The 27,913-nt window shown below is 41.4% G+C and overlaps 2 protein-coding genes across 4 annotated transcripts in view; one reads left to right on the forward strand and one right to left on the reverse strand.

Annotated features, from left to right (window-relative positions):
- Positions 1 to 7,680: 7,680 nt before the first annotated feature.
- On the reverse strand, positions 7,681 to 27,425 carry DHFR (dihydrofolate reductase; the record flags this gene model as incomplete). Its single annotated transcript, XM_082336198.1, is given in 9 exon segments — positions 7,681 to 8,506; positions 10,084 to 10,199; positions 22,640 to 22,766; positions 23,674 to 23,779; positions 26,578 to 26,627; positions 27,095 to 27,270; positions 27,273 to 27,338; positions 27,340 to 27,389; positions 27,392 to 27,425. Coding segments are annotated over 9 exon segments (813 nt in total). The 3' UTR covers positions 7,681 to 8,418.
- Positions 27,424 to 27,913, forward strand: part of MSH3 (mutS homolog 3) — a gene marked incomplete at its 5' end in the record, with an annotated part of 118,752 nt that continues 118,262 nt past the window's right edge. For all 3 annotated transcript variants that reach the window (XR_014230684.1, XM_082336196.1, XM_082336197.1), the window contains one exon: positions 27,424 to 27,546. Coding sequence is in view for 2 of the 3 variants with exons in the window: in XM_082336196.1 (XP_082192322.1) it covers positions 27,424 to 27,546 (123 nt within the window). The remainder of the gene's footprint in view (positions 27,547 to 27,913) is intronic.

The following is a 27,913-nucleotide window of genomic DNA, read 5'->3' on the forward strand; positions in this document are numbered from 1 at the left end:
CTCGGAAAGGCATGTATATTGAACACCCACTCTTCAGGAAGGTTACTGCTCTTCTCAGACCTGTTGTTGTGTGAATTATATAAGATACGGAGGCGGCGTGCACTTGGGTATGGTTCATCAATGCTGCTGCTGGAGCAGCTTTGCTTTTGCGGTTTCTGCAGCTCTCATGTACACTTTCTTATTCCGCCTTCCGCCCTTGCCTGCATTGTACTGTTGTGCTTGTGATAGCCAACGTAAGTCTCTTACCGAAAAAGAAGTGTATTGCACTAGTTCTTAGAAGAGCTCTTTTAGGAAGATAATTAGATTTTTTTATAAATGTCATAATACCCTCCCTTTTGGATGGTTTTAATTGGATATAAAAACAACTCTTGGTATCAAGAAGTTAATTTTTATGTTAATAGTGAAGGAGGGTGGGAAACCAGAGCAGGGAATACATCAATGCAGTGCAACGTTTATTCTAAAATACAGGAGATGTTTGCATATGCACATAGCATTAGTTTATCATACTTGGTATCCCTCTCAGGATGTCTATCAATCCAGCCCTCTCCTATATTTCACTGACAGTTGGGCTAGCTAGATATCTACCAGCAGAAAGTTTTATGGTCACAGAATACTATTATTCATTTTAATTGACTAAAATGTTCCACTGCACCGATTCTTGATAAACTTTTGTCCAAATGTGGGCAGGCAGACAGCAAAACTAAAGTTTTCTAGTAGCCATCTCAACAAGCTGCTGGAAGCCCAGAGCTGGACTGCAGACCTCGAGCCCAGGAGCCTTGTGGAAGGTGGTTTCAGAGCTTAAACCCCAGGCTTTGCAGCTGGGAGTCCAGGCACACCTGAGAGCCCTGCCTCTCCTGGCGCTGCCGGGGTTTCCGAGCGCTATCCACCACAGCAGGGGACTTTCCTGGGAATCGACTAAGTTAGCTGCTCCATTTTGTTTATGGAAAAAAGAATGGAGATGTTTTGATTTGATCTGAAACAGAACTGTCTGTGGATTTTGCTTTCCATGGGCAATTGTAAACACTGTGGTTTTCAGGTCTGTTTGGTACTGACCAGCCTGAGCCTACACTAGCAAAAACTGATGCAAATGAAGAAGGAGCCACGATTGCTTACTATATATAATTATTTATATAATAATGCATTAGTGGGTAAATTGTTGACCATGGTATAATGTAATATAAGTCATTCTAATAATTTGATTACTTTATTATGTGTTGGGGCATCGAATTTTTTTCAAAACTGTGAATAAATGGAAAAATACAACAGCATAATTAACTTGGTTTAGTTGTGGTGACTGAAAAAACTCCCTGAAATTAATATTATTATATACTAATTTGGTACCTTAAAAACACATTTTAAAGCATTATGTATGGAGGCAGATGTTTACTGTGCTAGAGCTGTTTTCTGAGAGGAATGCAATAACACACTGTAAGCAACAGTGTTTCTTAAAAATACTTTTATTAAATGTAACAGGTACAGCTGCTTGCTTGTTTAAAATAATGAAGTGAGATTATGCTAGAGGTCTAGAGACATCATTGGAGAGGTCTAAAAGAGAAGAGAGGAGACGGAGGCAGTAGGCAGAGTACAGAGAAGCGCTATGTTTTCTTTCAAAAATAATAAGCGAAACCAAACAGAAGAAATTAGGACTCCATTAAGAGTCTCACAAAAAGCCACAACCCTGCATGCAGTATAAAATCTAGAATAACACTATATTACTTTATTGGTTTGTTTACTTAGATAATGTTGATTTTGAGGTATACCCAATATTGTACTGTCTTTGCTAGCACACTTTGCTGGGTCGACCACATCAGATAAGAGCACTGGGACTGGTTCATTTGACATTTAGTCTGGTATTACCCCTTTGGCTTCAGCGAGGTAATGCCAATGCTGAGTTTTCTCCTGATTTCTGTCAGGCATGTTTTAATTATCTAGTTATGACATGGAGTCTTTTCTGGAACGATATACTCTCTGAAGTGTTTGGTGTGTTTTTGCTAATTACTTCAATTAAAAAATTGACTGCACGTGGGAATTGCTTTTGTGATACTTGCAGGAATTATTACGACTGGTGAGGGAACAGGAGTTCTTCAAACAATTTTAGAGAATATATTGCACTAAAATGTCGTGTTCCATGGATACAACCGCTTGCAATGCTGCAAAACACAAGTGCTGTGAATGAGCAGGCTCATGGGATAACTCTCTTTTGCCAGTGTTTTTATCTCCTCTCGTGTGAATCAGACATTACTAACACAGTATGTGAACATCCATAGAGTAGATTCTTTCTCATAAATGTGTCCAGAAAAATTGAAAATAGATTGTGTAAGAAGTTATTTTAAAATCATTTGACATTATAGTGTTAGGCATATTGGTAAAGTAAGAGGGTAGCAAACATGCTCTCTGCCATGTAACAAGGGCTTATGTCAATATAGTGATTCCTGATCACAGCACTTGTTTTCTAATTAGGATGAAAAATCACATAATAGTTCAAGACATCAACTGCTACTTTCTCTGCTTACAGGCTTGTTTGAAATTCATATACTAGTCATGGTCAACACCAGATGAATCTTTCATGTTGCTGAGAAGAAAAACGTGCACTCACAGTTTTGTCACAAGGCTTTTTTTTCCCCTGACAGATTTTTGTATTTTTTGAGCAGGCCAAGCCGTTATTCTGCCGTAACTTAAAGGATATGGATTTTCTTCACATGAAGATAAATCATACACTGGATGAAAGCAATCATTATTTAGATTACAGCAGAAAGTTGTCTGTACCCTTTGTGCACTGTAGCAGTTGCTAAAGGAATCTGAATTACATACTAGAAAAAAGCACCTAGTGAATTGTGCAGTAAACAATGGTGTAACTACTGTGTAACAAAAGGAAGAGAATCTACATGATTCCATCTGAAAGAGAACCGTAATTTGATGAAGGACACTGAGATTCAACACTCTGAAGAAATCAAATTTGACTGACTGAAATAGCAATATGCACAAAAGTACTTAGTGCGTAAAGAAGAACTCCAGAAGAACAGATTGCCTTTTTATATGATTAACGACTGAAAAAGCACAAGAAAAATTTAATTTAAAATTAATTAGGAAAATTAATTCTTTCTAAACTTAGGTATGTTAAAGTCATCAGGTTTTCCACCCAGGACTCTTTATGGGAACAGATCTAAATTTTAACTTTTCTGAAAAAAACGTAACAAGATGAGGCATAGGGACTAAAACTCCCTTCTTGCACTTGTGAAAATGAGGCTCTCTTTCAAGCTGATTTCACAAGAAATAGTTTTCAGGAGCTTTTTTGCCATGTTTAATAACTGCTGATAAACAGCTGTGCTGATACAGCATTGAAAAGTTCAGAAGCTTCTAAAGCGCTCCTTAGTACAACTGCACAAGCTTCAGTGGAATTCAGTGGTTGAGTTGGCCCGATCTATTCTAAGTTATTTAGTCTTACAAGAGAGGTATATTTAATTTTTTTCTATTTTCTGTTTTTAATTACTGCAAGAATGGGATGTAGTAACCCAGTGAGATGTTCTGGTCATGGTTTAGCACAGGCATCCTCCAAGCACGTGTTCCAGGGTCTGCAAGGTGTGCTCCTTCCTCCATGGAGCGTGTCCACAGGCAGCTCATGTCAAATTATTCCAGGTTTTAAAGCTGAACAACTACATCTAGCTGATGCGAGCGACGACATTACTGCTCCTGTTGCTCACCACTATCCACCACGAGGCATTACTGGCCCCACAGCTATATCAGTGGGAAGGATCACTTGAGTTTTCCCTTTTCCTTTCAGGCAAACCCACTTTGTTCAGCTGAAATCACTCTTTGTGAGATATTTAAATGAACCCACCTGGCTCCGCTGGAAGTGCATTAGGCATAATCCCTCCAGCCAGCTGAGAGGTGGAGCAGGGATCTCCTGCAAAGGACTGGTAATTAATCAACTAGCACAGCTATCTGAAATGAGCAGGAGTGTTCCCAGAAGGGTTTTGTGTGGAAAACTCTAAGTTCAGAGGAAGGATGAACCTTAAAAGCACGTTACTTCCACGGAGCAAACGCTGTGTTTTTGTGTAAGCATCCTTCTCAATTAAATCAGTGATGCAATTTATAGCCAAAGTGACCTCTATATAATGGTTTGTTTATTGAAAAAGATTCTGCTTGGTTATTAGGAGCTCATTAAACTGAACTGCTGAAGGAAAAGACATTGATTTAGGCTTCCGTGAGTAATGGTGTACCATCCATTTCCTGTCCTCTCACGTTCTGTATTTACTTCTTTTTCTATGTGTTTTTTTCATAAGAGACATCATTTAGCGAAAATATTTGATTTCATACCTAAAGCTTTCCTTAACTAGCCAAATATATGACCTGATTTCAGGAAAAACACTTACTACCACTTAATCAGACATAAGCATGTACTTAAGAGCCCTCTATTTGAAATACCTACTTTTCTTGATCAGAGCAATTGTTTGAATTTCTGTAAATTTCCAATCCAAGAGGACAGCTGAAGAGATAAGGGACAGAACTGAGGGGACCACAGTTTGAGGACTGAAGGTGATAGGCAAATGCTGTAGCCGAGACCATTAAAAGATACAAGCAAAACAAGATTTACATGGCGAGATAATATACTTCATTAAACCACCCAATTTAATTGGAGATAATCAGGCACGTTTTGGCATCTAAGCCCTTGTTCAAGTCACCTGAAAAAAGTCTTGAGAATGTAACCAGAATAGGACTCTGCCTGAGAGCTTCTCCGTTCTTTTTCTAACCACGTCAATTAATCTAATAAAAGACTTTTTTGTATAAATTTTGCTTTGATGCTATGTGAAAGGAAATGGAATGATCTGCAGATAGAAAACAGAGGAGAGAATAACCCAGGATCACCCCAGAGCCAGCAGAAAGCAAGTCTTTATAATTGAAGACCAAGAAAAATTGGTGGGTTTCTCATACGCAGTCCCAGAAGTGTATGCTGGCCACCAAGGGAAGCAGATGATCATCAGCCTAGGCACAATGCTAACCCTTGGGCTCCTGGATGCTCTGGGATGGGATTCTTGCTTTCAGATGTAGTGCAGGCACTTCAGGATAGGAATTGTAGCTGAGGATTTCTGTGTAGCTGACGAAGGCAGTCACACAGATATCCAAATCCTGAAAATCCTTCACTAATGAAATTCTTTGTCAGAGCATCTTACAAGTGCTAAACCCTGCAGCAGTTTGAAAGTGTTTCCTTAGTAATTATGGTTACAGGGCAAACTAACACAAGAAACTGTATAATCCTTCTAGGAAACATCAATTTCCTCTTCTCACCTCTCTTTCCCCATTTCCACTCTTTTGTTCCAGGACCTGCCTCTTTAGAAGATTATTGTGATTTTTTGGTCAGCCTGCCCTGACTTGGTATGCTGCAGTCCTACAGCCCTCCTGGGCAAGCAGAGACAGTTAGGGCACAACTGAACAATGAGGGAAGTATATCCCAGTTTCATACTTGGCCAACCTCTAGTCACCCCCTTTTCTGCACTGATTAATAAACAACCCTTCCCACAGCTTCTCCCCTCTCCGAATCAGCAACTGCCTGCTCACATCTTCCTCTTCTATTAGCATAGCTTTTAAACTGCTCAGAATTAGTTTGGGTTTAGGTTTAAGCCTTTGGCAAATTAGCTGTAGTCTAATGAAGACAACATGGTTGTCTGGTCCCAATTAAGATCTCACGTCAAGTGCTCCTGATGCTCTCCTTAGATAACATGCATAAGCTCATCACTGTCATTTTCCCCTTCCTGTTTTCCGCTGGTGTTCTGTATATATACTAATAATGCTCTGTTTGCTAAATTAGGAAACTCATATTATTTAGTGTGTACCTTTCTTCTCCATGGATTGCTCTCCATGACAGAGATTTGTTGTTGGAATGTTCCCAGTTCTGTCCTTGAATACACCGCGGCTGTGACGCTGCTGGTGAGCTACTGAAAACATCAGCCTTCGACTGCCAAATGGAAATTGCTGTCCACTGTCAGACAAGAGAGATAATGAGTAACAGACAAGCAACAGAAACATTAATGGTTTGGTTTTTACCTCTTATGCATACCCTCTGGTTTTAGCTGTCTTGTTAAAACTAGTATTATCCTTAAAAATTAAATTTTTAATCTGTTTAGAACACGTTGTTCCTGGGAAAGCATGAATGAGGGGGATTAAATTATATCTGTACTATACTTTTCTTGGTGATTGGTAATTATGTTGTCACTCATGATGCTATTCATTGCACTTAGCTGCATGGAACTGGGGAAAAACATGACATTTCCCCCTGTACTAGACATAATGAGAATCTATGGCTTTTCGCAGAATCATGCATCACTGAGGTATGGGAGTAAACAAAACGTGGGAAAGTTGTATTTGGAACAAAGGATTTTTTCTTCAAGCCATACTATAAAATATTTATGTATTGGGAAATATAAACAGGGAGCTAACAGGTGGAATGCCCAATTCAAGTGAATGGCACTTACTTACTTTGTATCTGTTGCTTTTTCAACCAACCTGTCACCCAGCAGAGCATCGGTTTTAAAAAAGGCCCCATACAAATTCCGGCTAGTAACTCGGGCCCTTAGAAGACGAGAACAACTATTTTTCAGTTTTCCGATGAACAATCTGAGGTATCTTTACAAGGGCACAGATTTAAAAAAATGTGCGCAGTAACCATCCTCTGGTAACAACACACCTGTCAGCAAACAGCCTTTGTACGTGCTTCCCGAACGCACGGGCGTACGCCCTTCTGCCTATCCATCTTCCTGAAACAGTAAGCATCTAACTGTGTAGTGGTTGGTACGCCCGTCTTGGGATGAACATACCTCTTTTGGACCCAACTTCACTGCCATCAAGTGCATTTTCCTAATTCTTGATTGGAACCTGTATGGCATATTGAAAAGCTCTGAGGCAAAAGGTGCTGTCCAAATGCAGTGCTTTTATTAAAACAAACACCAAAACAACAAAAATGCATTTTTTTGGCAGAGTGGCATACTGAAGAAACGGCATCATTAATATGTTCTGAAAAGTTTTAAGTTGGAAACTGCTGTGTTATTTCAAAAGTTCTCATTTCCACAAATCATAAATTGACTTCATTTTTTGTAGAATTTGACAAATGAACATAATTAGTTAAACCTGGAGAGGACTAAGCCAGTCTGCAAAGAGTCAGAGTAACTATTTATGTTCCCAGTAGGCTTGTTTGCATCCAAGCTGAAGTTCTTTGCAACCAAAGTGGTTCTACAAAACATTTTGGCCTCAGTGAACCATATCTCCTGCAACGTATGCTTTGGCAGAAATTTTCTAACGTATGTTCACATCAGTATCACAGCGTAACTTAAGACTGCATGAAGCCTTTGCTTCCACTTTTAATGGAAACATCAGTTGCCACAAAAAACATCAGTTGCCACAAACATAGCACTTTGCAGACTAGCTGTGCAGAGCTTTCAACAGTGTCCTGTCTTTTGATAGTAACTGGTACATATGAAACGCTTTCGGGAGGTTATTTTTTCCTGTTGTCAGGGTCACCGTGACTTGTATTTAAAAAAAAATATCCCCCTGGTAACAGTCTTTTTCCTTCCCTTTTGCAATGTGTTGGCAAATTAAAACTCAGGAGACTGTATTATACAAGCATATAACTTTGTTGTTTTAATCTTTATTGACTGATGTAAAGTCAGCACGCATGGGGCAAAAAGATCAACACAGGAAAGTACTTACATTTTTAAGAATGCAAAAGGAACAGAGAGAAAACTGAGACAACTCAGAACAGATGCTGCAAAAATTATCTTTTTTATCAGTTAAATGTAAATTGCCATGGAAAATTCAAGAGGTGTTCATAGCTGATATTCTAAGCGCTTTTCTCTTATCAAAGAGGTTTCGTTTTTCAAAAGCAAGCAAAATCAAGGTTTAATCTTCTCTTAGAAAACTGGGTGCTGTTATACTCCCCTGGGTAATTTCTCTTGTTATGCTTTCAAACTTTATTACCTTTTCTTCTACACCAGTATGTCTCAAAGATTGTTATAAATGTATATACCATCCCAGTTAAACTCAGGAGTTTTGACACTTTCTCAATGTTGGACGTTTTGAATTAGGAGATACTCAAAACCTTTGTTTACGTAGAGAGGTTCTGACGCGGTCTAATGCCTTTCGTTACTCGTGGAGTTGTTAGCTGCCATGGATTGTCAAGATCAATACAAGGTCTCATGCAACCTTAGTTATTCCTTAGAGCTACCTCTTTCATGCTGCTGACCACCTTCGTATTTCCACTGCAGGGTGTGTATTCCGAGTGTGGGGTGTGTTTTTTGGAATCATTCACTACGGAGGTATTGTACTACCAAGCAGGATTTTATCTCAATAATTTAATATGTACTTGGACTCAATAAGACTTCATGATTTTAAATGCCTGCCCTTACACAGAAGTACAGAAAGCCTTATTTATTGTGCCAGGACAGATTTTTCATACACTTCAAATTTGTACTGGATGCCATTCTCTTCTTGGATATCAGCAGGGACACCTGGGTATCTGGAGAGAGAGGAGAAGAAAAAGCGAAGCCAACAAGTAGATAAAAATATCATTATGAGTCACCTGTAATTTATCCACTCAATTAGAAAAGAGAGTTGTTTGAAAAAGGAGATGAAAATACCATCCTTACCACAGGTATACTAAGTACAAACTATTTTTAGGAATCATGTTAACTACTACCAGCAACTTGCATGCACATCTTTTTAAATCAAGAAAGCATACTCTGATGTAAAAAAAAACAACACCTTTCTGGCTTAATCAAAAAAAATCCAAAATTTTTATTAAAGCCTCCAACACTTTATTTAAAATGTCTGCAAAGGCAGAAAAGATACAGAACACTTCTGGGGTTTTTTGTTTTGCTTTTCCTCAGATGGTTTAGAGGAAATGCTAAGGCAAAGGTTCCTTACAAGTCTTACAAAGCTTACAAAGCTTCTTAAAGCAGCCGACTGCTACCAGGCAAAGTGTTCCTCTATATTTACTAAAACAGTTTTTATTAAGAGACACTTTCAAAATTCTCTTCAGCTCCCTGTGACTGAATAAGGATTTTGTACAAGTAATGTTGACTTCGAGGGAGAAAGAAATTTTAAATTTTATTCGCTAGGTTTGACTCTATCAGGTTTCCACCTTAGTGAGGCAATTATCTGCTATTTTGTAAATTCATGCTTTGAGGCCAAATTCTGATTTCAGTACACTGGCCAAAACCAATGTATACCTGAGAAACAGCCAAGAGGGAGAGAGGGGAGCTTTGGGTCAGACATCAGGATACTAAAGTGGGCTCACGATATGGCACAGAGCAGTTCAGAACATGCTAGAGTTGAAAAAGGTGACTTATCATCCCCACTCAGCTTGTTTGTCTCTCCCGCATCCTTCTTTCCTGCCCCTACCTGTTCTCCCCCACTTCAGTGCTAATCCATTCCTGTGCCCCGTGCAGAGAGCTTGACTTGCCATATTTTCTGTTTCTTACACTGCTGGTCAGTAACCAGCTGGGAACCAAAACAAGAGTACCAGGAAGAGGAAGAGGTCCTTTCCTTGCTGATTCTTGAGGCAGACATTTGAATTTTTGCCACCTCCCTAATGCTTGTTGGATGTAATCTCGTTGGAGAGGACATAAAAGTATGACTGGAATATGACACAGATAACATAGTGAATGGTAGAAATAATACGTGTTCCTACTAAGTTTGTTAGGAAGAAGTAATTTTCTCAAGAGGAAGGAATAACCTTAGAAATCTATAAAGGCTCAGCCCTCCCTGGAAGAGTTATGAAGCTTAGTAAATACCTGAGTAACTCTAAAGTGAGGAAACAATAAGAAAGTTACTTTTCAAGCAAACCGACAAATGCAATTCTTTACTGTAAAGATTATGGGAAGGTTGAAGAAAACAGCAAGTTCCAACAACCTCTCTGTGCTGAGTGTGGTGCAATTCCAGGTTCTAAGTAAAATATGACTGTGGAGAAAAACTACAGTGAAAAGCACCTCTAACTCAAAACAGAACGTGGCCTTAATAGGACCCTTACACGTTCAAATTAGATTATTAAGTCTTCCATCTGAACACAAGACTAGTATGTATCTTGATACTTACTCTGTGAGAAGTTTGTAGTCTTTGTAGTCGATTTCTGGAAAAAATGTGTCGCTTTCAAATTCCTGCAAAATTCTTGTTACAAACAATCGATGATTAATTCGCTTCTCCATTGCTGCCTTTCAAAACAATAGAAACAATTAAAATTGAGTTGCTCCCTGTAAAACAGCTCAACCATGCATGAAGTAGTGTTGTCTATTAAAATTCTTAATATTCTCGGTTTATAACACTATTTGAAGTCTGTAAGATAACATAAATTCTTATTTGGAACACTAGCTTTCTTTACCAACTCTCCAAATTCTTGTTCTGCCTGCATCAGCCATCACCATGGCAGCATTCAAAAAGAACCAAGAGACAAGAGTCTTAGTATATTTTCTACTTGTAGATTGCACACCAAATATGTTATCTAAAACTGAAACTCAGTTACTATTTCATATATTACGGGATTTAAGCAAAGCAATGAAAACAGAACTATAAATCTCCTCTTTTGGACTTGGCCCAAGAGCACTTTCTAAAGGGATAATTTCATCTTGTGCCAGTTCCACCTGGGAAGTGGCAGCAATACCTATTCTCGGAGCTTGGGGCGTCTGACAGAAATTAAGAAAAAATTATGAGTAGTCCTGTGAGAAGAAAGGAGCAGTATGGCCTAGTCTCAACAAGCAATTTCTGAATCATACCTCTTTGAAAGACAGGAAGCTTTAAGTGGTGGGAGAGGCCCACACCTCCAGGTAACTTCTTCCAATGTTTAATATCACTGCTAAGGATTTAGAATGTATTTTTACTCTGCATTAGTTTTCAATTCCAGTGATCAAATTATCTATCAGTTTAACTTCAAAGTTTAATCTCTGGATTATTCCAAAGTGATAATATCCATTGAAAATTACATAAGAACAACAACAAAGTAGGTTTCCAAGCTCCCTGGATGAAAAAACTTACGAAGACACCTGTTAGGCAAGTTCCTCACTAACAAATGCACATAAACTCAGGAGCTAAAAAAAGAAGTTTTGTCTCCAGATCAGACTGAAAAGCCACCTCTTCCAGACTTTCTCGGCACTAAAATAACCCATTAAAAGCTATACTGGTGCCTGGATACAATATATTTTTGAAAATCTTAAAGCTGTTTCTCCCTTTCCTTTAAATTGGCAGTGAGCAATGCTCTTTGTTAAAGGTGATTCACCATGCAGCATGTTATTAGGTACTACTTTGACAAGTACGGGAACCAAGTAATAGCAAATTTAATCCAATAAAATTAATTGGTATCACTGCTGAGAAGTTAGTTTCTAGAAAAGCTGCTCTATTACTAGTGAATGGCTTAAAATGGAAGGGGTAAGTCACAGCACACCAGCATCCAACAGCATTGAACTGCTGTTCATCTAGTTTGTATATAAATATCATGGTTTTTCTTTCTTTAAATAAGGGTAGGAGGTAAGAGGAGAAACACACACCTGCAGAATGACAGAAGAATAGTCTGCTTCACAAAAGAAAACGTACTGTATTCTGTAAACAGAGATACTTTTGTTTTGTAGTAGAGGAATAAATCAACTTCCTATGCAGCTCTATGGGAATTCAGCTTCAGCAAGAACTCTGTACCACCAAGACAGGCAGGGAAGAGCGTATGGAGTGACTGGCCACAGATACTGCAAAGAAAGCTGAACTTAGCACGAAGGGGAGCAGAGGGTGACCTCTGTTCTAGATAAATGGTTGCATTAGTTGAGCGAAGCAACCAGCTGTGTAACTGTTTGTCCTCAGGTTAATAAAAAAAGTGCAAATGCTTCCTGAGTTAGCCAGACCAGCTCTGGGGGTCTGCGCGTGTACATGGCCTACGAAAACTGAACAACAAACAAAAAGAACTTGGAGAAGAGCAACAGGCTTGAGCTGGTTTCAACCCATACATTCCTTTTCAGCAGCTGGGAACACCCAGTGAACATACTACAGCAAAGGGCAAGGAGAAACACATTTGTGAAGTGATTCAACGTTGTATTTCAGTTGCGTTACTCTGCTAAGTGTAATTTTCACTTGTATTGTCATTTAAGTACATAGTTGAATCACGCCATGGGCTGGCATCCTGACCTGGCCTTGGCCTGTACCCATGGCCCCATCTAGTCATCCTAGGGCTATGTCTGACTCTGGTTACCTTCATGGGGCCCGATCCCACCCTGTGGACCTGCCTCATCACCATGAGCCCTGGCTGGTGACGCCCCTGTCATGTCAGTCAGGTTGCTGGCTACGGGTCCCAGCTCCTGTCCCTTTGGGAGCACCTGGTCCTCCATGTTCCCTGACAGTAACTTCAGGTAAGTAAATTTTGTACCAAACGTGACACCTTCCACACATGGAGCATCTAAAGGAACCTGTTCAGAGAGGACTGGACTCTGAAATCGCCTCTGCAAACTACTGCTATGGACCTGGCAGGATGGGGAAGGGTCTGTATCACAGGATGGGGAAGGGTCTGTATCACAACTCTGGCATTTTCTTGAGGATTAACGTAGTTCCTCACTGACATTCAATTCACTCTTGCCGTGTCCATCCTACTCCATCAGTTTCACCACGTTTTTGGGTACAGAAGACAAGTTAGAGGATGCATAGTGCTGATTTGATAGAATGTTGACATACTTACTCTGAATTTTATCAAGGAAATACAGATTATGCATATTTACTCTAATGAACAGAACATGGTGAATATGACTTTGTTTTAATGTAACACACACATAATAGAAAGGTATAGATGTAAATAATCTTGAATATTTAAACAGAATGCGCAGTAACTAAATATATTTCTAGTGACCAGGCAATACTGTGGGAAGTTAGCACAATCTCCAATAGGCAAACCATTTCCAATAAGGAGATCCGTACTGCCTTTTTTGGTTTTGCATATTTTGTAAATGTGAGGACAATGTATGTGATGGAAAAGATAGATAGTAAGAGAGGACTTGTTGGAAACTGTACCAGGGCAAGGGGAGGAGATTTTTAAAACAAGATGATGACATCTCTGAGCTCGTGCTTCTGTAAATTTGAAAAATCTGCATCCTCACTCCATGGTCATTACCTTACCCTCACTCCATTGCCACACTGGGTCTCAAAGTCATTCTTGGTACAATTTTAATTTACTGTGTTTTTCCCTCATAATCCATTCAGTTATCCTTGGACTGTATTTGTACCTGCACTGGTTTCCCTTGGGAGTTGCATATATGTTTGCTCTCCACACAGGCTCACCTCCTTGCATAGCAGCTACTGAACCTTTTAAGATATTACAGCCTGATGCAACAGCAAAAAGCAATGCTGATTTTTGGTTCACATTAAAGCACAGCCTAATCAAACCATGGCTGTTGATCTCTCAGAAACACCAGAACCACTCCTCAAGCAGAGATGACTTTCCAAAGAGAGGGAAGACAGGAGAGCTGAGGTGTCAGGATCCCTCCTGCTGTCCCAGGTATGTCAACGTTATATGCGAACCAGAGTCCTTTATCACCCACATATATCTTCATAACCCTGTGAAAAGATTTTAGCACACCCTCGTGTTTTTGCTCACTTCCAAGAAATCCTCGGGAGGCCTGCCTCTGAAGCAGAAAGTAAAAAGGATGATCTTCCCCATAATTTCCAGCTGCATTGGACTGACAGCCGTACAAGATTAGATTATGTCCGCATGTGCAGGACCATTGCCTTGAATTAGTTTCTCTTTGTAGAACACAAGTTAAAACAGCCCTGAAGCTCTGCAACAAAGAATAGCTGTCTATCACACGTAGTTTCAGAAGTATTATATGGAAAATTGATCTTTTATAGATCTAATCACCAAACCAGTGTAAACCAGTGGGCATTGCAACCAATTGCTGTAGAAGGCACCAATTATTTCTAGTCATGTAAAGATTCACAGGTTTTAGGACACACACGCACACTGCTGCTGCCTTCTCATCTACTACTGATTACACAAATACGTAAAACAGCCAAAGTAACTATGTGAGGCACTTATTTTCCAAGTGTCTTTCTAGACAACAACATTGCCAATCCAAACAAAATATGAGAACACTATAAAAGAGAGAATTTCAAAATAAACAAGTCTGTTTATTTGCATTCTGTTCTTCAACCCTTAAAATGTATTGGATCATGTAGGCAAGCTGCATTTTGAAGCCACAAGAGTATTACAAAATACATTTTAGACATTAAAAAAATCTCACAGCTGAAGATCTCACAAAGTTCTCGATCTTACCTAGGTAAAAGAACTTGCCTAAGCTAAACTTTGGCTATTAGGAGAGTTGTGGTGATAACCAGGAGAATCAACATGTTCCAAAATCCTTCCTTCCCACACTGCTAGGGCTGAGCTTAGTGAGATGGAGAACAGCCCTTCCTTCCCAAGCCACTAGGGCTAAGCCTAGCGAGGGAGGAGACACTGCCGTAGCTGCCACCACCAGTTCTCTGCCAGGGACAAAGACAAGTGCAACAAAATTCTTCTGTAACCGTTATCGAAAAGCCTACCCATTTTGCCCTTGCAGAAACAGATACACCTTAGTCACCAGAATTTTCCATGTGTTCATCTAAAAGGAGGGTCTTTTAAATCTTTTCCTCTCTGATCTCTGCAAGCATCTTTGAAAAAGAACTTAAAAAGCAACAACCTTTCATAGCTGCATGATTTGTGTCTGCAGCTGACTCATATATCAACCTTTTTTAGTCATTATTTTTTCCGAGAGGAATGTCAAATCAGTATGTTTGTTCATAAGAATGAGCACACAAAAAACTTGTTTAGGAGTAATAGCAATATTACACCTTTCTTTCCACATTAAAAATCCTCTATTTTGATGACTGTACTGGAAAGGCTGGATATGTCCCTCTCAAGTCTCTGTAAGTATAAAGATGCTAACTTAAAGAACATTCTTAAACTTTTAAAAGAAATTATTAGTTAATCCACTAGTCCATGGCTAATATTGTAGTTCTGTTCTCCTCTACTTTTATTTATAACTAGGTAAGAGCAAGAAGTATTGGCCACCGGAGGCATGACTACAATAGTCACGGATATATTTTTACAAAACATAAATCTCTATGGGAGGACAGTGCTGTCAGCTGTAATGCTGTGACCCTGCCACTTTTATATAAAAGAGATATTAGGGAATTGCACTAAGAGTACTCAAATCCGTTCTCAAAAAACACCTAGAAGCTCACAGGAACACAGGAAAATTGTCTTCCCGTTCCCATCTTTTTGTTCAGACAACTACACAAAGCTATACAACTACACACGAGAAAATTCTCCTGTAAAGAAGGGTTCTGTGACATTACAGAAATGAAGTAAAAGAGTTACATTTGCATATACGCCAGGAAGACAGTGACCTTCCTTGGAAACAACTGCTCAGGACCATAAACATGCATAATCAATAACATTATCATGAGCTTGGTGGGACAGGAAAAGAACATTTGGCCAGTGCAACCATGACAACCTTCAGTCTTCACTTGACACAAGGTAATGTTACCAGCTTTCAAAAATGTTAATAGGATTAAGCCATACTAATTAGTTGACTCTAAAACAGAACTAGTGGAGAAGCCAATGCAGTGCTCAGCTTTTTGTGCTGGTTGCTCCCAGAGCAGAATAATGGTTTGGGCCCGCAGTGTGATGTCCTCCATGTCCGCAGCGTCATGCAGCTCAGAGGAGCCTGCTCTTTGCAGCATGCTCTTTGAAAGCACTGTTTGAAGGGAGCAACAGCACTGCAACCTGCAAGAGTAGAGCACGCGAGCATGGAAAAATGAGCTGTCTGCATAGCTCCCTTGTAAGTGGATCTCAGTCCTCGCTCACATCTTGGACTGAATGCAACACTTCAAAAACACGGCAACATACACGTTAGTCTCTATTTCACTAGGTACGCAGCTTAAAAGCATTCCAACAGGTATGCAGCTCAAAAGCACTTTGTCTTATATGGAGGGAAAGTAGAAAAATTATTATTATATCTTTTATAGTTTATAGGAAATCCAGACATACTAAAATGTAATCTTTAAAATGTATATTTTAGTATATTAGTATTAGCTAGTAAAGTTTTGGCAGGCTTGAAAAAAATCATAAAACTAGTGACTCAAATTATTAATACTTCTCTCTTTTAAAGAAGTGATCCTTATGGCACAGCAAAGATTTGAAGCTTAGCAAATGTGGCATTCACAACCCACTCAGGGCATTCAGAACCCAGTGAAGCTTATATACTTAGTCAAGAAACTCTATTTAAGAGGGTAATTAATCATCTGCAAGAGACTTGCTGCACTAAATATGAATAGCAACTTCACAATTCAATAATTCTGAAGAATGAAAGGGGGTAGATTACCAAACACAATATGTCAAATACTAATACATAGGAAGACACCTGAGCATGAATATTAGATAAAATTTTCTCTTGGAGATTACTGGAAATTTAATTTTCCAGCTCAAGCCTCTTTGTTGAAGAATTTCCCCAAACACTATTTATCACCAGCATCTATTTTCTGTTACAGCCAGCCTAGATATTAACTAAGTAGCAAAACCAACAAAACTTCTTATGAAAGAACTTTTTGTTCTGTTACAAAATTACAAGTTTCTTCTCCAAATTTAATACACGAATACAATTCTGTACTTCAGCAATGTGACCTTGAGTGTCATTGTTTGTTTCTGTGGCACTGAGAAAGCAACAAGCTGAGTAGGAACATATAAATTAGGAGAGGCAATTTTAAATGTTCAAGATGCTGTAGGAAAAACTGTTCTATCAAGGTGAAAACCTGTTTGACGTATAGCCTGTTTTGGTGTTACAAAAGAGGCCTTGGTTATGAGGACCTGAGTCATACAAATTTTTCAATTCTTTTATTTTTTTTTTTTAAGTTTTGTTCCTAGTGTTTTTTTCTCCACTGGTAGGTTCACTATTAAAGATTTGTGCTTGGTTATTTTTACAAAGGAAGATTTCTATTAAACACTTTACAAACAACATATCATAAGACCATACCATCCACATAAGTAAATCTACCTTGCTTTTTTTGTTTTAAAGTCCCTGTTTAGTATTTGGGGATGTACTGAACTTTCAGTTCCTACTCCTAGTAAAATCTGAATGTTGTTTTTAATCAGTTTAAAACACACAGTTTAAATCCAGTTAAAAGCGACTGATGTAATTTATATTGAGCAGACTCCCTTAGGATCTCCAGGTAGCGCTATTTTTCAGAGTCAAAGCCAAGACCTGAACCTCTCAATTAAGAGACAATACCTCCACACAGAGTGCATCTACATTAGTGTCTTAACTCAGAACAGAAATGGGGTTTTGAAATGAATCTTCCAATTGTCCCCACGCACCATGCTTTAGTTGTACTGGGGAGCAATCTTGGTGTGCATTAATTAAATTTCTTGGGGATGAAACCAAGCCAGAAGGTCTGCTCCAGGAACATGTCTTACAAGCTCCAACAGTTACCAGGGACTCAAGGGCCAGAACCAATGAGTGAGTCACCACCACAAGTTTTCCAGCACAAAACAAGCACTCATGAGCCAGCAGACGGCTCTCAAAACATCAAGTGCTCACGAAAAATCATGGAGTGCCTCTCATGACGCATAACGGCTTCATAATTGCTGTGACCTACTGGCCACTGCTGGGCTGCTACACTCCTCCTTCCTCATCCATACAATCAATAGCAACATCAAGTCCTTTCAGAACTCAGGAGATCCAGAATAGTGCAGAAGATCCAGTACAGCATCACACTGAGATCCAAAGAAATGAAACTTGTAAACCTGTGCCCTGAGAAGTCCAAAAGCTTCCCTGGAGGCAACAGTACTACCTTGTGGCTGCACCAGGAGACTGCAAACCTGATGAGGTGATCAGTGTCAAATCAAACTTAAGAAGACGAAGGCTGCACGAGGTTTTTGAACCTTCAGTGGACTGTGGGAGCTGTTTTCAATCTTTTCTGCTCAGAATTCCTAATACCAATGTTCTACTCAGCTCTCCCCGTCCCCACCAAAATGCCTACTATGTCTAGCTACTCTGCCTTTTCCTGTTGCCAAGGTTAAGGCCCAGAAGAGACAGTTTCCCAGACTATGCTGCTGAACTCAGCATGAATGTAACCTACATGAGGACTCGGATGGCCACCCTGTTCAGAGCTCACCTTTCTCTGTTCTTCACAGGACTTGAGGCAGCTTATGCCAATACTCCCACCACCCTGGAGAGAACTGTGTCCTTGAGAACCTGAGGCAGTGGGCAAGACGGCTATAAGCAACAGACAGCTGCACTGTGTCCTTATAAATGTTCAGAGACTATCAGGCTTGCTGCTCTATCCGCTGCAGTCCTACGAGGAAGAGGCTGTAGACAGCAGTGGTCCCTTGCCTCCATCCCATTCCTTGCCCCTCTGTTGCTGAGGGCAGCATCCTGTCCTGAAATGCCATCCTGGGGCACATGCTCTAGCACTTTGCTTGCCTCAGTTCTTAGAGGCTGGGCAGGGCACAGCAGCCATTCGTACTCGAGACCGAGCGACAGGCTGGGCACCCGTGTCCCAAAGAGTGCTCCTGTGCACTCAGGCAGCTGGGTAGATGCTCCACCTTGGCACAACTCTCTGGATAAGGATAAGCCAGGCTTGTGTTTCAGCATGGTATCTGGGCAGCGCAGCATGCGGCACAGAGCGGATGCGCTATTTCATATAAGGCAGGCATTCCAGCATCTTGAATGACCCTGTGGAGAAAGAAGGTGCCAGCATCCCTTTTCAGTCTGAGGTTCTTTGGAAACCTCCTGAAACGTGCGAATCTGCCTCAGTTCACGGGCGACCCTTGGTAACCCTTCTGGCTTGCTACCCTGGGTCTGGAACCCGGCTGGGATGTGGGAAACCAAAGAGAGCAAAGGCCTGGACGATCATTCACATATAGCATCTACAGAAATATGGCTTGGAGGATTGCTTCAGAGAGCTCAGTGACAACAACCCTGATCATGGTGGACCTCCTCATCCCAAACTGATTAACTGATCAGAAGTTGCTAAGGTTAGGAGCTGGTGTTAAAAGGCTCCACACAACAATAAGTCACCCTCTTGAATAATGATATGGACTCTGGAAGTGCTGTCTGGTAATGGCAAAGCTGTTGTAGCAGCTCTTGACTGGTGGCCTCAGTTGTGTACCCTCACATTCAATACATTCTGCATCTAGTTCTTATTCTCCAGCATCCCCATACCAATGGGATGCCACCAGCCTGAGCTCAACCCCTGTGCCAAGGGCAGCAGATCAACCAGGGCAGAGCAGCGAAGACTCCAGGAATGCCATTATCCGCCATCTTCCTACTGAGCCTTCAAGATATCCACAACAGCCTGTGACAGGCTGTCAAAGCAGCCCTCCCAAAGTAAGTGCAACGGGTGCATATGTGAGCTTGCCATTCCCTTTTGTAGTGATCCTGACTGAAAGACCACTGTGCATTAAGGAGTTAGCAATCTACATAACAATTAAACTGAATAGCCACAGGCCTGTACTGTGCTGCACGTATTCCTTGGCCACAGGGCAAGCTCAGCCAGAAAACTGTAACAGAGGAGCCTGTAGGCAGGTCCCACTTGGTACTGACAACTATACAACCTGCATGTGCTTGCCTTTATCTAAAAGAGCAGCAAGAAGTTCACATGTGAACATCCTTTCTGTTTGACAGCAGAAATGATGAATAAACTTGTTTTCTTGTAAGAAAGTCCAGTAATAGCTTGAATGACCAAAATGGGATAGCCCTTTCTACAGACGGGGTCTGCGGGGCATGTGGCTTAGAGGCTCGTTCAACGCCACAGAACTCACTTTTGAGTATCTAAAGGGAGGTAAGATTACTTATACTATTCTGTCCTTCTTTAAAGTGTTAGCTCCAGTAAGCAGCATTTTAAATGACGCTTTACAGAGTCTGGGTGCTTTTCTTTGTGGGATCATAATGGACTAGCTCCTCCTGGTGCAAAACAGCTCTCTACTGCACTGTTGTGTGGCTACACTCAGATGCAGCAGGCACAGCAGTGTTAGTCGTAAGTGAGTAGGAGGAGCCAGGTACAAGATCAGGAATAGAAAAGGGTTGATGGTGGTTGGGACCATCATCTGCAGGAGGCAGATGAAAAGAGAAGTATGGTGCTTTCCAGAGTGGCCTGCTCACATCGTCAAGGTCTGTCCTCGTAAAGGTCTACCTAGTTTGAAAGATCTGAACTTTGAGTTAAACTCCCCAAAGTGCTAAAAGTGGAAATGTCACCATCTGACTCTAGTTACAGACACTTTTCCATCACAGGCTTCTACTTATGAACACAATCAGTTCTAAACCTTTGAGCCATACACACTAGTAAGATCAAAATAATGCTTTAAAAGCAAATACCTACAACTACCGAATAAAACAATTCACTTTGATTACCAATTGCTACTTTACTTCCCACACACTTCTACATGGTATAATGGAAATATTCCTCTAATCCTTTGTGCATCTTTAATACAGGCACTAAAAACATTACCTGCAGTTTTGGTAGAGGTGTATGGTTTCCATCAAGCCCTGTTAATTAAGATCACAAAGCTAGTTTGAATGCAGGAATCTGTATAAAACTGTCAGATTTCTCTCTAATGAATTACAAATTCCTTTGAAACGTCCCGAGTAGATGCTTGAAAGGGGGAAAACAGTTGAAATTTTAAGTCATATTCCCTTATGCTGATCAGCACATGTAATATGTTGCAAAAGTAACGATCAAAACTGCCTATTTAAATATTGGTGAGTAGTAGTCTAAAAAATGGCGTTATTTTGTACAAAATATCAACCAGACACTGGAAAAATAGTTAGATTAGAAGTCTACAAGACAGACGCTTCTGGAAGAACATGCAAAAATAATCACTCGTTGCAGCACTAGGTGAGTATTGTGGCAATAGCACAGAACGGGTAAATGCTTCTGCTCACACTGTGTATCCTGCAGAATTACAGGGAGAAGCCAAATCTAGTCTCCTCCTCATCTTGGGCAGTTATGCCCAAGCTGAAGATAATCTGTCTCCAGAAATAAACTTGCTACTTACTGCCTGGAAGCAGGTGTTTCAGTGGCTGAGAGTGAAGGACAGGTTACTTCTGTAGGATAATACTTGATTATAGACTGAATGCATTTGGACATCAAATACATGGTGGACTTCACCACATGCAAAAGTGATTATAAAATATAAATTAAAAAAAAAAAAAAAAAAAAAAGACGAACAACAGTGTTTTACATACTATTTGCATATGCATCTTATTTTTCTTACAACCTTAGCAATATCTAACTACTTTGCTTTTTTACTGTAAAAGATGCATTCCCTAAGGCACAGAGAAGAGGTTCATGAAAGGCACAAACTGCAAAGGCAAGAAATAGCACAACATGTATTTTCCCACCCTGTATACAAAGCATATTATCAGTCCTAATTTGCGACCGGGAGCATGATGGCATTTTCATCACATACCTAAAGCCCAAGTGCCAAACAAGAAGTGGAGTATATTTCCCAGCATACTTGTAATGACTGAGGGATAGCAGAACTGGTTTTTTTTTACTATATATAAAAAAATCCCTGCTTTACAATTCTTAATTAACATTTTTTTAATCAGAAGAAAGAATTCTTACTGCTGTCATTCCATATTCTCCTGATTGATAAGAAAGGAACTAGGGTTGATGGCCATAATCTTTTGTGTGGTACTGCTGGACAATAAATGCAAATTATATGAGAACTTAACAAAAGGCGACAAAATCAACTGAGAGTTAAAGGGCAGAACCTCCTGACTGTGTAGGAGCTGAAAGGATGACTCTAGGGAGGCAGGGAGAGTTGACTGAACTCTACATGTGCATAAATGGAAAATGAGGAGGAGTCTGCGGGAAGGAAGAAAGATGGCTGAGGAAACACAGAGCAACAAGATAGGTTTTACTGCAGACCATGCTGCATAGCTAGTATCTTAGTTCACTAAACAAAGGACTACTGCATTTGTGGAAAAACAGGACAGTTTATACAGGGCTTTGTATGTGCAAAGATGGTCCTGAGAAGAAAGCAGCACACGCTGCCTTTTTGGCACATGAACAGACACCTGAATACGAAGACACCCTAGACGCCAAGAGAAACCTGGGGAGTGGGAACAGTAGGGACGCCTGGTTGCTGGATGTTAAAAGAGAGTCAGTTCTACGTTTTGTTGTATGATTACCTCCTCTTATTGCTAACACCATCAACTGCCAGCTCTCTCTAAATCCACTTTTCTTACCTGTATACCTGTATAAAGTATCATACCGGCTAAAAACGCGGGATCATTTTTCCTTTTTTCCCCACATCCTCTGCAGAGACAGTCAACTCCCTCAGTAAAATAAACATAACAATATGGGTCTTGGTGTAAAAACCTAACAATTTAAATATTTAGGAAAAGCTTTCAAAAGCGCAATGACTGTATGATGCTGGACCATTAGCAAGAGCAACATTTGGTTACTTGAACAGATATCTTAAACTTGTGAATTGAAACGTGACACTCCAAGACGTGTTCTGTTGGAATCATTGGAGTTTGCTGGGCCACGTGAAGGAAAGGCACTTCCTAAAGCGGAAGTAATAGGAACTTGAGCCATCCTCATCCCGTTGCAGAAAATGAGTAATTTAGGAGTACTGTAAGTGTACCTTGTAAACTGAAGTGCCTCCGACGATCCAAACCATGTCTACTTTACTTTTTAACTCTGGTGAATCCAAAAGAGCTAAAGCATCATCCAGACTTTTGGAAAGATAATGTGCTCCTTTTGGGGTTTCCCTAGAAAAAGCCAAGTTTTATTACTAAATAATTAAAGGACCATTCATCATGATAATCAATACACTCTAGACATACAATGTGTTTTGCTGAATTCACAAATGACTAAATGTTTCACATTAGTTAATTATTTTGAAATGCCTATTATTGCTAAACTATGTTAGAATTCTCATCTGACCGCAGGATTGTTTAATAAATCACAGTTTAATCACACCTGTGACTTAAGAGGCATTATAAATTACAGACCTGAAATTTTATATCATATTTTTAAAAAAGCGTAACTGAGAAATTTAGATATCTACAAAATTAAATACAGATTTCTCTTTGAATTCTAGAACATTAATATCTCATTCAACAAAACTAGACAAAAAGCCCCTATCCCCTGCCCCCACCCCATATTCAGCCCAAAATCCACCAACATCCTCCAAATCAATATGCTATTATGAGTGGACATTTTTGTTTGAGAATATTTGGATGAATGTGGGTGATGGATTCAAGGAGAGAACTCTGGAAAAGGACAGTTCTTTTTGCTTAAATGCTAGTAAATATAAAGTTCAAAAAAGGGAGTAAGGGCCACCAATATAACCAGGAACTAGAGAAATACAGTTAAATACATGAGTCAGAAAGACTACTGACAATTGTCAGATGGTTTGTGTGTAGAGCTAGGACTAGTATTTATTATGCAAAGTAATGACAATTATCTCCTGAATTAATTAAAAAATAAATTAAATAAAAATAATAATTAAAAAATTAAAGGTAAATTAGTGATATCACTCAGAACCAATAGCAGAGATGCTTACTAACCAGATATCAAAAATGTTGCATTTAGAATTACTTTAGGATGTATTGCTATACATCTTAGGTGCAGACTTGTTAATTATTTTACAGGCCTATTATTCATCATACATACTTGAGCTCCCTGCTGAGCACTATATTAATTCTGTCTTTTAAAGGACGATTCTTCTCAGGAATGGAGAACCAGGTTTTTTTACCCATTATCAGGGCATTCTGTTTACCTGAGTAAGAGAGAAAACACTTATTTAAAGGGTATTTTTGCTCTGTCCCAAATTTGTTTTGGTTGTTTAGTGACATCTGCTGGACTTTCCCTCTCCCTTCCGAACTTCATTTCAGCAGTTAATAAAAGTACAAGCTTAGGCCCTGATTCTCAAATTAGTCACATGCATAGAACAACGTTATTTGTGGCCTCAAAGCCTTGGCAAGCCACAGACACCAAAGTAGTCTCATCCACAACTATAAACTTATAGTTGAAAGAAAATAAAAAAAGGCATGTCACTGCCCGTTACATGCATTACACAGATGTTGGCTCTGCTGTAGTTACGGGGCCAAATTAATCTTTGTGGGTGAGACCAACTCACACCCTCAAAAGAGTTCTCTTAGTGTGAAAAAACATCATTCTTCTCTTTATAAATCCCAGCAGCATACTGTAATCGACTCTGTGTTTGCATGTTCCATCATTCCAGTTATATGATCAGGAATAATTGCCAGTTATTTGTGTTATTTAAAAAAAAAAAAAGGCGCTAGGTAAAAGGATAACTTTTAGAAGAAGAACCAGCCAAATTAAATCCAAAGCAGAAGTGCAACAGGTGTTCAAACATATTCTAGAATTCACCCGTAAGTATAATTTCTGACCAAACCCAAACATTCATAACCTGATTATCTCTTATATGTACTCTGATAAGAAAAGGGTTTCTCTTTATGAGCAAATGGAGTTGTCAGAGAAACACAGAGGTTGAGACTCACAAAAGGTAACAGGAAGTTTTTTACAGTGCTACACAGCAGGAGGGATTTTAGAGAATTTAGTATTTCTTCACAGCTGTCCTTCTTGATCTGAGAGGCTGGATCTACTAGATCACACCAGAGGACCAATGCTCCAGTTGTTTATTAGGTGTCTAAAGACCCTTCTCCTGCAAATAAGCTTCATGAGCGAGTTTCCAAGGGACATACTGCAGTGTCAGTTTAGATATGTTAGCACAGACCACCGGCACCACTGCTGAAGGAAATGCACAAGTTCTGAAAAATAGATGTATTTTCTTACTAAAGATTCACACTGGGATGCCTATGGGGTCAGAACAAAGATTTGTCCAGACCAATTGCTAACTTACAGCAGTGGCCAGTGCAGGTATGCAAGCACGCTAAAAGCAAGATGCTTCTCCACTGTATTCTTCCCACTTTCAAAAATCAGTGACTCTTTTGACTTTTTTTGAGCCAATGGTGATATCCTCGCTGTTAAGATTTCTGGCAGCATAATCCATTACGAGGTCTCGTTATGAAGCAACTTAACTGCCTAGCATCTAAGGTCATAGCTAATCAAAAGATTTGCAGGCAGGATGGAGCAAAATTTTTCTTTTTAATTATATTTAAAACATCTTTTTTTGATTATGGGTTATTTGTGCTAGGTAAGAGACATATTGCAGACATATAAAAAGACTTAAATGTGTGTTGTATCTTTTTTGTACGTAAGGTTGCAATGGGTTGAATCAGGTCTCGAAAACATAAGTAAAATCCTTCACTTAAGACTGTTGCAAAATGAGATTAGATATTCCTTGTGGAATATGGAACAGACCTTCGAATCAGAATATGGAATAGGTCACTCAATCAAAACAAGGGCACATGTTAGTCTGCCCAGAAGTTTCAGCAAATAAATGAGTTTTGCTAGACAGCAGTTTTAACAGGGGCATGAAACAAAAACTACAGGAAAGAGAGTGACCGCTCTCTTGGCAAATAAAGAAGCAGCAGAAATGTGAGGATAAATCTGTTGTCTCTCGTGGATCTGATTCCACCAGACGCAGTGAGCCGGTCACATGCCTCACGGAGGTCCTGTTCCTCCTCTCCCAATGCCTCCTTCCCACTCCTACCACACACCTTGTACTGGCAGTCCCCACAGACACCCAGTAGCCTAGTCTACTGGGTTAGAGAATTAAAACAGCTTAAGGAAATGTCAAACCAGCGCTAAAGTCAGTGCGAAAAGGAATGGGGGCAATAAGGCAAGACTTGTCTCTTCTAGCAGTGGTAACTACCCAGTCAGAACAAATTGGCTGTTTTCATCCTTTGCACTCCTATCCCTGCTTGTTTGTGCTGATTTTTACAACTTTTTTCATTCCGCAATAACTGATTTTATCTCACCAGATCAATAGAGTCTGTAATATTACTTTGCTGCAAAGGTCTCACTGGGCCTGAACATTATTGCTGCATATTACCAGTATGGTTCCATATTACTGCGTACACATACACTGCATACGGTGGCAGCATTGTTGCTGCATATTATCAGTACGGTTAGGGTTTTCTGACGTATTGGGATGGCTCAGCACTCAGAAAACCAAGCAAAATTACTGTCACAAGGGTCAGAGGGGTGGAACAAATGGCCAAGGCTGAGCTACAGCAAACAAGTTAGATAAGCTAATACAGCCTGCAAAAAAACCTCTGCTAATTAATCAGCATATAAAAACCTATCCATTTTTAATTTATTCAGGGTTGGAGTTGTAGGTAACGACAGGTAGGTGAAGTTTTCTACGCTGTTGGGGAAACAGAACTTTGAGATTCTTTTTATTTACAAATCACCGGCAGTCCTAAAACATCTGATTCACCTCCAGTTTCTTTATCTAACTGAAACGATCTGCAGATGACATATTTACAAAGGGGTAAAATACTTGTGAGGCTTGGGAGGGCAGGCTGTTTACAGAAGCAGCACTTTTAAGTCAGGGAAAAGTAAAATTACCAGTCTTTTCCATGACTGGTACCACACAAACTAATTTTAATAAGTAGAGGCACACCTCAGCAACAAGTACAACGTTACCTTCCACATGGGATGTGCTAGTCATTCTCTGGAAGTACTTGTACTCATTCCTGGCAAGAGAACAAGAAGAGCATTACAACGTGGTTCAGGAATAAGTTACATTTCTCTAACTGGAAAAAAAACCCATAACGCAAGTGCCGCCGGCGCCCGGGCAGGAGAGGCTGGACGGGGCCGGGCGCGGTGTCATGCCTGAAGCGAGACCGCTGGCCCCGGCTCTGCTTGCATGAGAGAGAACCCACGGCCCGGAGCCTGCCGACGCGCCTCCCCGAGCCCCGCGGGGCCGGCCGGCACGGCCGCGGGGCCGGCAGCCACGGCCCGGCCGCGGCCCCTCCAACAGCCGCCGCGGGCACTTTCCCGCCCTGCTGAGCATCCCCCTCCCTGACTGCAACTCCCAGCGCGCCACGCGCGGTTCCACACCGCCCGCCGGCGGGGAGCGCGCCGCGCCGCACGCTGGGAGTTGCAGTCCGCCCGCTCCCCCGCCGCCCCGGCGGGAAGAACACCGCCAGACCCGCGGTACCTCAGCGGCGGCCAGGGCAGGCTGCCGTCCTTCCCGATGCCCATGTTCTGGCACACGGCCACGATGGAGTTGAGCGAGCGCACCATGCCGCCCACCGCCGCCGGACTTCGGAGCGAGCGAGCGAGCGCGCGCGCAGCAGCGGGGCGGGGCGGGGCGGGGCGGGGCGGCGGGAGGGGGCGGCAGCGGGAGGCTGGCGGGAGCGGAGCGCGCCCGCTGGCGGAGGCGCTTCCCCCGCGGCCCCGCCCCGCGCCCGCCGTCGCTTCCGGCGAGGAAGGTGGTGCCGGTGCCCGCGCCTCGGCCCGGGGCCCGCCATCGCCGCTGCCATCGCCATGCCGCGGGGGCGCCGGCAGGAACGCGGCGGCGGCGGCGGCGGCGGCGGGCAGCAGCTGGTGCTGAGCAGGTTCTTCGGAGCGGCGGGGAGCGGCGGGGAGCAGGGCGCCGGCAGGCAGACGGTGCGCCCGGGGCGGCGGCGGGGGCGTCCCCGGGCGGCGGTTGGGGCTCAGGGCGCCTGAAGGGCGCGGGCCGGGCCGCAGAGGCCCTGCGGGGGAACCCCCTTGGGGGTGGCTGGCGGCCCTCGGCCTGTCTGGTTACCCCGTGTCAGAAGGTCCTGTCAGAAAGGATGGCCGCAGCTGGCCGCGGCCCTGCTGCAGCAGGGGGTGCCCTACGGCGGCCCCCCAGTCACCAACGCTTACTGTAGCATCCTTGCCTTGCACGACACAGGGTAACGATACCTGGCCTTTCAGGAAACAGCCAGGATATGCCCATTTTGTAGGATCTGAAGCTTGACATGGTTACGGTGAGCTTGGCAAAGCCAATGTG

Source organism: Platalea leucorodia (assembly GCF_965183815.1).
Source record: "Platalea leucorodia genome assembly, chromosome: Z".
Lineage (NCBI taxonomy): Eukaryota > Metazoa > Chordata > Aves > Pelecaniformes > Threskiornithidae > Platalea > Platalea leucorodia.